Genomic DNA, 10,772 nt, shown 5'->3' on the forward strand with positions numbered 1-10,772 from the left:
TAGCCACCAGCACAGAGCCCGACGCGGGGCTCGAATCCACAAACATGAGATCTGATCTGAGCCGAAGTCGGAGGCTTAACCGACTGAGCCAACCAGGCGCCCCAAATGTTTGTTTATTTTTGAGCAGAATGTGAGCAGGGGAGGGGAAGACAGAGAGAGGGAAACACAAAATCTGAAGCCAGATCCAGGCTTAGAGCTGTTAGTACAGAGACCAACATGGGGCTCCAACTCATAAACCATGAGATAATGATCTGAGCTGAAGTTGGACACTTAACTGACTTAGCCACCCAGGCACTCTGGATATAGAGATTACTTAAAAAATAAAATCTTAAAAAAAAAAAAAAAGGAAGGAAGGAAGAAACAAAGAAACAAAGAGAAATTTCCCTTGTAAACAATTTTGCTATCTGGCTACGCTGAGACAGAACTTGTTTAGTAAAGGCTGACAGATGACAAAGATGGTTGATCCCATTCTTTTATTTACCACTTAAAAATTTTTTTTAGGGGCACCTGGGTGGCTCAGTTGGTTAAGTGTCTGACTTTGACTCAGGACATGATCTCACGGTTCATGGGTTCGAGCCCCACGTCAGGTTCTGTGCTGACAGCTCAGAGCCCACTTTGGATACTCTGTCCCCCTCTCTCTCTGCACCTCCCCTGCTCATGCTCTTTCTCTCTCTCAAAAATAAATAAACATTTGAAAAAAAAATTAAAAAAATTTTTTTTAAATATTTATTTATTTTTGAAAGAGAGAGCGAGAGAGAGGGGGAGCGAGCGAGCTGTGGAGGGGCAGAGAGAGAGGGAGACACAGTACTCAAAGCAGGCTCCAGGCTCTGAGCTGTCAGCACAGAGCTGGACACAGGGCTTGAACCCACAAACCATGATCATGACCTGAGCCAAAGTCAGAAGCTTAACCTACTGAGCCACCCAGACCCTCTTATTTACCCCTTTTCAAAATGAGTTGCATTTCTCATATTCTCTGAGGACCAAAACGATGTTATTTTTTAAATTGTTATTGTTACTTGATATTATGCATTCATGCTTCTAACATAACTGAGGTGATGCAATTCACTGAAATTAATCATTTTGAGGCTCAGATTATTCCTTCTTTGGCCAATGAGAGCGTCTTCAAATTGGCTCCCGTGGTTTTAGCACTCCCCTTAGAGTCCTTGATGCACTCTGCTTTCTACGAAGACAAAGTATTCCATGTGCAGCTTGTGTTTTTATTTAAGAGCCTGGAAACAGCCTTCCTCCTTCCTCCTCCCCACCCCCAATTAAATCTGGGTTTCTTTAGTGGGAAATGGCATTTAGGCTCCAGAATTTGGATGTTCATGGCATGGGTTGGTTGTTGTTTTTAGGTCTTTCCAGTGCACAGACCTAAGAAACACTTTTATTTTTTTCATGGTATAAACTTTTATTTTATTATAATTTATACATATTTTTTTCAATTTATTTTATTATTTTTTTAAAAAGTTTATTGTCAAATTGGTTTCCATACAACACCCAGTGCTCCTCCCCACAAGTGCCCTCCTCCATCACCACCACCTCTTTCCCCCCTCCCTCTTCAACCCTCGGTTTGTTTTCAGTATTCAATAGTCTCTCAAGTTTTGCGTCCCTCTCTCTCCCCAACTCTCTTTCCCTCTTCCCCTCCCCCTGGTCCTCCATTAGGTTTCTCCTGTTCTCCTGTTAGACCTATGAGTGCAAACATGTGGTATCTGTCCTTCTCTGCCTGGCTTATTTCACTTAGCATGACACCCTCGAGGTCTATCCACTTTCCTACAAATGGCCGTATTTCATTCTTTCTCATTTCCATGTAATACTCCATTGTGTATATATACCACATCTTCTTGATCCACTCATCAGGTGATGGGCTTTTAGGCTCTCTCCATGTTTTGGCTATTGTTGACAGTGCTGCTAGGAACATTGGGGTACATGTGCTCCTATGCATCAGCACTTCTGGTTTTGATTTGTGTTTCCCTGATGATGAGTGATGTTGAGCATTGTTTCATGTGCCTGTAGGCCATCTGGATGTCCTCTTTGGAGAAGTGTCTGTTTATGTCTTCTGCCCATTTCTTCACTGGGTTATTTGATTTTTGGGTGTGGAGTTTGGTGAGTTCCTTGTAGATTTTGGATACTAGCCCTTTATCTGATATGTCATTTGCAACTATCTTTTCCCATTCTGTCGGTTGCCTATTGGTTTTCTTGATTGAGAAACACTTAAAAAAAAAACAGAGATAATTCAAAATGAGTCCATGCTAATATTTCAAACTCGTTTGGCAATACAAAATTTTCACTTAATTTTTTCATTTTAATATTTGAGTCTCTTTTTTCTTATTTTGAAAATCTTCTCTTTGACCTCAGCTGCAATTTCTTGCTCAACACATCTCTGAATGCAAGGGAAATAAAAGCAAAAAGTAACTATTGGGACCACATCAAGATAAAAAGCTTCTGCCCAGCAAAGGAAACAATCAATAATACTAAAAGACAACTGACAGAATGGGAGAAGGTATTTGCAAATGACATATCGGATAAAGGGTTATTATCCAAAATCTACAGAGAACTTAACCAAACTCAACACCTGAAAAACAAATAGTTCAGTGAAGAAATGGGCAAAGACATGAATAGTCCCTTTTCCAAAGAAGACATTCCAGATGTCTACCAGACACATGAATGGATGCTCAACATCACTCATTATCAGGGAAACACAAATCAAAACCACACTGAGATACCACTTCACAGCAGTCAGAGTGGCTATAATTAACAACACAGGAAACAACAGATGTTGGCAAGGATGTGGAGAAACGGGAACCCTCTTGCACTGTTGGGAATGCAAACTAGTGCAGCCATTATGGAAAACAATATGGAGGTTCTTCAAAACATTAAAAAGTAGAACTAACCTATGATCCAGCAATAGAACTAACTAGGAATTTATCCAAAGGATACAGGAATGCTGATTCAGTGACACATGTACCCCAATGTATACAGAAGTGCTTTTGACAATAGCTAAATTATGGAAAAAGCCCAAATGTCCATCAATAAAGAAGATGTAGTTTATATATACAAAGGAATACTAGTTGGCAATGAAAAAGAATAAAATCCTGCCAATTGCAGCAATGTGGACGGAATTGGACAGTATTATGCTAAGTGACATAAGTCAGTCAAAGAAAGACGGATGTTATATGTTGAACTTGAGAAAGTTACCAGAAGACCATGGGGGAAGGGAAAAAGGAAAAATAGTTTCAGAGAGGGAGGCAAACCATAAGAGACTCTTAAATACAGAGAACAAACTGAGGGTTGAGAGAGGGGGGTGGGGGAGAGGGGAATATGGGTAATAGGCACTGACGAGGGCATGAGTTGGGAAAATCACTGGGTGTTGTATGTAAGTGATGACTCATGGGAATCTACCCTCAAAACCATGAGTACACTGTATGTTAACTTGATAATAAATTACATTAAAAAAATATAAAGAAAAGAAAAGAATAAAAGAAAACAGAAAATCTTGGCTACCGGTGCCATTACTTTTTTGTTTGATTTATCAATATATAAACTGTTTCAAAGGAACAGTAATGCATTACTAATAAAAATTCCTTTGTAATTCTTTTCATCTTTTTTTGTTTATTTTTGAGAGAAAGAGAGAGTCAGAGCACAAGCAGGGGAGGGGCAGAGAGCAAGGAGGAAACACAGAATCGGAAGCAGGCTCCAGACTCTGAGCTATCAGCACAGAGCCCGACACAGGACTTGAACCCATGAACTGCGAGATCATGACCTAAGTCAAAGTTGGACGCATAACTGACTGAGCCACCCAGGCGCTCCAATTTTTAAAAAATAACACTTTTTAAAAAAATTTTTAGGGGCACCTGGGTGGCTCAGTCAGTTAAGCGCCTGACTTTGGCTCAGGTCATGATCTCACGGTTCAAGAGACTGAGTCCTGCATCAGACTTTGTGCTGGCAGCATGGAGCCTGCTTAAGACTCTCTCTCAAAATAAATATATAAACTTATACAAAACACTAAAATAATTCCTGTTTGACTAATCTACCAACTTGAAACACCGGTTCATTTGTTTTGTTCTGCTTTCAAAATCTGTAGGTTGCTTTTCTACTTTAATTTTTTAATATGTAAAATATTTATATGTTTCTAAAGTTAACACTGTGAAAATAGGTACGTTCAGAAAGTTTTCACTATTCTATCCTATTCCCACCATCCCTCTACAGGTAACACTTTTGGTTGGGATGTATGTTTCATTTCTGTTTTAATTTAAGTTAATAATATATACCCCTCTTCTTAGATAAAAGTCAGCATAAGCTATTCATTAAAGAAAAATCCATTTTAAAAGGTATACTTACTTCTATATATAGGCTTTTTGGAGGTTTCATATCTTGTGTGATGTCCAAACCTCCATCTTTTCCCAGGGACCTCATATAAGTAGCAAGGGATTTTTTATAATGATTGAACCATTCCATCTGCAAACATAGAGATGGTCATTTGACAAATTTATAAGAAAAGAAACCTGCAAAAACTGTATGCACATTCTTTTATAAATAGCACATTTCCCACATGGATCATTAGTGACCATTCATTATTTAAACTACCAAGTATTACTTATAACTGACTGCCTGCTGTGAACCAGGCCCTGTTCTGGGTATTAAGGATGGATCATTTAACAAAGTGAACAAAAATCTCCATTCTCACAGAACTTATATTTAATCATAGCATATTTAATCACAGACCTAAGGAACATTCCACCAGAAGCAGAACCATGAAAAATATACCATTTCAGAACTATGATCTCTCCAAATCGTACTGACAGTTTTTCTGAAAAGTATAAAACCCAGCTGAGAAAAATACCCAAGTGTCTATCACTGGTGAGTTGATAAGACATGTATATTCATACAATGGAATATTACTCAGCCATACATGAAAGTTCTGATAATGTCAGCACACAGATAACCTTAAAAACATGCTAATTTGAAAGGCACAGAAGGCCACATATTACATGATTCCATTTATATGAAAAATCCATAGTAGGCAAATCTAATTTTTTTTAATGTTTTAAATTTATTTTTTAGAGACAGAGAGAGACAGTGCAAGCAGGGGAGGGTCAGAGAGAGAGGGAGATACAGAATCTGAAGCAGGCTCCAGGCTCTGAGGGAGCTGTCAGCACAGAGCCTGACGCGGGGCTCAAACCCACGAACCGTGAGATCATGACCTGAGCCAAAACCAGACGCTTAACTGACTGAGCCACCCGGGCGCCCCCATAGTAGACAAATCTATAAAGAGAGAAAGATTAGCAATCTCTGGAGATGGGAAGAGGGGAGAGGACATGAAATAATGGATAATGGATACATAGTTTCTTTTGGGGGTGATGAAAATGTCCTGGAATAAGATGGTGGTAGTAGATGCACAACTCTGAATATACTAAAAAACACTGAATTGTATACTTTAAAAGAGTAAACTTTATGGAATGTAAATTATACCTCAATAAACCTGTTAATTTTTTTCATTGTTGAACCATATTAAAGATCTAAATATATGGAGGGACCACGACAGTCACAATTCAGTACTGTATCAACTCATCTATGCAATTCAATCTCAATCAAAATCTCATTGAAAAACAAAGAACCTGTCAAATTGAGTCTAAAATGTACATGGAATTTCAAAGGACACAAAACAGTTGAGATACTTAAAGGGAATGCTTGCTCAAGACTTATTAGAAAGTTAAATACAGAACTGGTGTAAGGACAAATAGATTAAAAGAACACAAGAGAAAGTCTCCTATCCCAAATCCCCAGATATTCTGATACTCAATTTATGAAAAAGGTGGTACTATGCACAGAGTAATGGGGAAAGGAGGTCCTCCTTTCCAATTACATGGTGCTGGGTCATCTCAATATCCATATTCGAAATGCAAGCTGACTTTTAACATTATATGCAAAAATCAATGCCATTACTGTAGATGTCCTTGTGAAAGGTAAAACAATATAGCTCTGAGGAGTACATAGAAAAACAGCTTCATAATCCTGATTAGAAAGTGTGTGTGTGTGTGTGTGTGTGTGTGTATAGACACACATACACCCTCAGGTTCAATAAAGCACCTGAATGACTCACAAAACTCTAGAAAGCACTACACTTACAATCACAATTTTACCACAGCTAAAGGGACAACAATCAGATCCAGCCAAAGGAAGACACACACAGTGAGGTCTGGGAGGGTACTACAGGGGCCAAAGGTAGGTCACCCCAAAATGGGCCACTTTGGCATGAAGACTATTTTGAGTTAAAAAGCAACTAAAACCCAGCAGATTCAGGGGTGCCTGGGTGGCTCAGTTGGGTAAACATCCAGACTTCAGCTCAGGTCATGATCTCACAGTTCGAGCCCCGCATTGGGCTCTATGCGGACAGCTCAGAGACTGGAGCCTGCTTCAGATTCTGTGTTTCCCTCTCTCTTTGCCCCTCCCTTGTTCATGTTCTGTCTCTCTCTCAAAAATAAACATTAAATTTTTTTTTCAAAAATAAAAAACCCAGTAGATTCAGGAAAAGCTCTTTACCTTCCCTACAACTGCCTTAAAATTTTTTTGATAGAAGATCTGCTCTAGGAAGAGAGCTACCACCATAGACAACTATGTTATGCTATGAACAAGGTATGGTAGACAAGGAAGAACTTAGCAAGGGCAGTTTGATGCAAGTCCTCTCTGTCTCATTGTTTCTGTGGGCCCAACAAAGATCTGTTTACTAAACATGTTTTTTTCATTCTTCCTGAGGATTATATTCTTTACCTTTGAAGTCCTAAACACCTAACCCTTGGGGTGCCTGGTTGGCTCAGCCAGTAGAGCAAGTGACTCTTGATCTCAGAGTCTTGAATTTAAGATCCACACTAGGCACAGATCTTACTTAAACACACACACACACACACACACACACACACACACACACACACACACACACAAATACTTCATTTTGCCTATCTTTGGAATTTCCATGTCTGTGTGGATTCCCTGCATGTATGAAGTTAAATTTGATTTCCTCCTGTTAATCTGTTTCAAGCTAATTTGACTCAGTCTGGCTAAGAAGGACCTTGAAGAGGACAGGACAGTCTTACTCACAGTTAGCAAATTTGAAGCTCTAGTGTTCTATCCCTACAAATTCATAACATATACTGATGGCACAATGATGTGTAACAGTACACACAAAACACTATCAAACAGGGAGGCTCACACAAGCTTTTTTTACTGGGGTTTCATTACACAAGCATCATTGCTTGAATCACTACCCATGTGTCTGAGCTCCATCTCTAACTCCCCTTTCCTCTCTGGAAGTTGGACTGACATTAAGAGATTCAAAGTCCCAAACTGAAGGAGATAGGAGGAACCCTGAATTTGTAGCCAGTTAGTCAGATGGTAAGTGTCTGCAGAGGGCAGCCTTAGACTGTCAAGTTCAGTCTAACTCTATGCAGTTAGTGTCAGAAGCCACTGCAAATCTGCTAAAGGTAAGTACTACCATCCTCATTTTGTAAATGAGGGAATTCAGGCATAGAGAGAACGCAAGTACTTGCCCAAGATTAGACAGTGACAGAGACAACGTCTGAGTCAAGTTTACTTGACTCCAGTTCTGTGTCCTTAAATACTGGGCTAGTTCTGGTTTTTTATTTTATTTATTTTTAAATTTTTAAATTTTTTAAAAATTTTGAGAGATAGACAGAGACAGCACGAGTGGGGAGGCTCAGAGAGAGGGGGAGATACAGAATCGGAAGCAGGGTCCAGGCTCTGAGCTAGCTGTCAGCAGAGCCCGATATGGGGCTCAAACCCACAAACTGCGAGATCATGACCTGAGCTCAAGCAGGATGCTCAACTGACTGAGCCACCCAGGCATCCCAAGGCTAGCTCTGTGTCTTAGTGACTGGACAAATGAAGAATGTTCATGTTGACTAGGAAAGTGCATGCACACACAGGCACACACCTAAATAATAATGCCAGTTTTTTTAATCCTACTGATGCATCACTAATAAGTAACATAATGGGACCCTTTACTCTGTCAATAACAGAGGTTTCCACATAGCATTGTGAATTACTCCTACCATTCTTACCACAATATATATCAAATAAATACAAGCCAAAAACTGATAAAAAACAGATGTTAAACAGAAAGAGAAATACTGTAAATACTATCACAGGACAATGCTAAAACCAGCATTTTCCAGACTCAGAAACATGAACAACAGTGCTAACTCACTTCTTCAGCTGACATATGAAATCGTAAAGCATTTGGCAAGACGCTGCCATACTCCCACCTGAGTGCTCTGATCCGAAGCAATCGATCATACCTAGGACAAGAAAAAAGTATGAGACTGCTTAACTGTAAGAAGACAACTTTGGGACAATAGGGATGCACAGATATGGACAGGATAGATGTGGTGAAGGCTTCTTCATTTCTTAGGGTTTCAGAATGGTACAGTGGTCAGGTGAAAAAAGGTCCAAAAAGGACCTTGTTTCTTAGAGATGCATACTAAAATATTCAGTGGTAAAAGGCCATGATGTTCTAGATTAATTGAGCACAAATAAAACAAGATGAAGCAAATCTGGCAAAATGTTAAAAATTATTAAACATAGATGATGGCTCCCTGAGGGTTCATAATATTCTCCCTAGTTTTTGAATACTGCATTTTTCATGATAAAACAAATAATGGAAAAAAGAGCAGTATTTAGAATGCTTACACAGGAAAAAAACCTAAGAATTTCTAGTTATCCATTCAAAACGCTTAATTAGGAAACAACATGCAAAACCCTCCATTGTTCCCTGCTACCCCAAGAAAAAACCGAGAAGCTTACAGGTATGCTACAGTGCAGCGTCGATTTCTTAACAAGGAACAGTGTCTAAATTTGATAGTTGGTATTAAATCACTTTGTCCACCTGACTTCACTTCATTCCTGATAAGAACATTTAAAGAAGAAAAGAACATTAAATAAAAGAAGAAAAGAACAAATATGTATATTTTAGCATAAGTAAAATTTTCAAAGCCAACTAAGAAAAGACTTCCTTGCTTGTTTTTGCCCATTTATATAATAAAGCAATTATTGTAACCAAATAGTACCTGCCTCCACATCAGAGTTTTTATTATGTTAAAAGATAAAAAAGCCAAAGTGAACTAATTAACTTAAGATCACGATATCATTATTTAAAAATTTGGTATTTTGTATTTTTGCACACTGATTAATCTCCATTATTTTCAAAAGACAGTGTTGGGAGGCAAGATGGCAAAGTAGGGAGCTCTATAAACTTTGCCCGCTTGCATCTATCAAACTGAGGACATTACTCTGTTCTGCAAGAGTAGGAGGAGAAAATACAGACTTCAGAAAGAAGACAAGCCCAAAGATGCCTGAGTGAGTGCAAACTGGGAAGACTGGAAAACGGGCCAGCCCGAGGGGGCAGGGGAGGTGGGAGCCCCAGCCCATCACAGCAAAAGCACGTGGAGCCCCAGAGAGACAAGGGGAAGAGAAAGAGAAACTGAACATGCTCATAGTAGTATCTCTAGAGAGTAGATAAAGAACTTAACTGGGGTTGGAAGGAGAAACTCTCACCCCATATATAACCGCTGGGCTTGGGGAGAGAAACCCGCCCCATATAGCTGGCGAATTCTTCTGTGAGCTCGGTGGCATTGGCACTGACCCAGGGATAGCACCGGGGAAGAAAAAAAAACAAAAGCCTCCTCCCCCTGGGAGATGACAGCTGGGAGGTAGTGGCCCACAGGGGTGCACCTCGCCTCAGGCAGCAGAGGCGCAAATCCTGGGTAGCACAAGGAAATCCGCCTCCACCCCTACTTGATCCTGGTTGGGAGGCAACAGCTTGCAGGAGCGCACCTTGCCTCAGGTGGTGACAGCATCAATCCCGGATGACACCAAGAGAAATGCTCTCTCCTGCTACGAGATCCCACTAAGAAGCCAGCCTCCAAAGAGAGTACATCTAATCTGTGGTAGCATTAAAGTGCATGGACTATGATTTTGAAGCGAGGTGAGGCTTGGAAAATACAACTTGGCTTGTCTTCGGCACAGGGGTATCAGATCCATAAGAGTGGCATGCAGCGCTTAGTTCCAGCAGAGGCTGGGGCACCAGCATTTTCTCCCTACAACCACCAAGGCAGGGCCTCTGAGAGCAGCCCCAGAGACCTACTACACCAAACCAAGCCCATCAGCGAAGGGGAGCTGCTGCTTTTTTGTATTTTTCTTTTTTACTTTTTAAAAAATTTTACGCTTTATTTTCCTTTTTCTTTTTTCTTTGCAATCCAGATATATTCTCCTGTATCTCATCCTTATCTCTCCCCTCAGCTGGTTATACACTTTTGGGCTGTCCATTGTGATTTGTTGTCTCTGCCCCCCCCCCTTTATTTTTCTTCTCTTCTTTTTTTCTCTTTCCTCTCCTTTTCTTTTCTTCTCTTCCTTTCCCCTTTTGGTTTGTTTGTTTGTTTGATTTGCTTGTGCATTTGCGTGCTTTTGTTCCCTGTGTGTTTGTCTACCTGTTTTCCTTTTCAGGGCTACCCCAAGAAACAAGCCAAAGTACACATGATGGAGAGTCCCAAATAGCACTGAGTAGGGAAATAAAATGATCAAAGGCACAACAAGAGAAACTCAGAGACACCATTAAAAGAACACGGCCTGACTGGCCCTGGACAGTCAAAAGCCTCCTTTATTTTTCTTTTTTCCCATATTATTTTATTGTCAAATTGTTTTCCATACAACACCCAGTGCTCTTCCCCACAAGTGCCCTCCACCATCACCACCACCTCTTT

The 10,772-nt window shown here is 40.1% G+C and overlaps 1 protein-coding gene across 4 annotated transcripts in view; it reads right to left on the reverse strand.

Annotated features, from left to right (window-relative positions):
- The window catches only part of GINS1 (GINS complex subunit 1), a 31,425-nt gene that overhangs the window by 7,029 nt on the left and 13,624 nt on the right, over positions 1–10,772 (reverse strand). For 2 of the 4 annotated variants that reach the window (XM_029916791.1, XM_029916794.1), the window contains exons 3-5: positions 8,818–8,916; positions 8,222–8,312; positions 4,339–4,455 (exon numbers count right to left, since the gene is read on the reverse strand). In XM_029916791.1, coding sequence (XP_029772651.1) covers positions 4,339–4,455; positions 8,222–8,312; positions 8,818–8,916 — 307 coding nt within the window. Of the gene's footprint in view, positions 1–2,228; positions 2,381–4,338; positions 4,456–8,221; positions 8,313–8,817; positions 8,917–10,772 lie in introns of those variants that run through there. The other 2 variants (XM_029916792.1, XM_029916793.1) reach the window with 2 other exon arrangements.

This window comes from Suricata suricatta, chromosome 12, assembly GCF_006229205.1.
Source record: "Suricata suricatta isolate VVHF042 chromosome 12, meerkat_22Aug2017_6uvM2_HiC, whole genome shotgun sequence".
Classification (NCBI taxonomy): Eukaryota; Metazoa; Chordata; class Mammalia; order Carnivora; family Herpestidae; genus Suricata; species Suricata suricatta.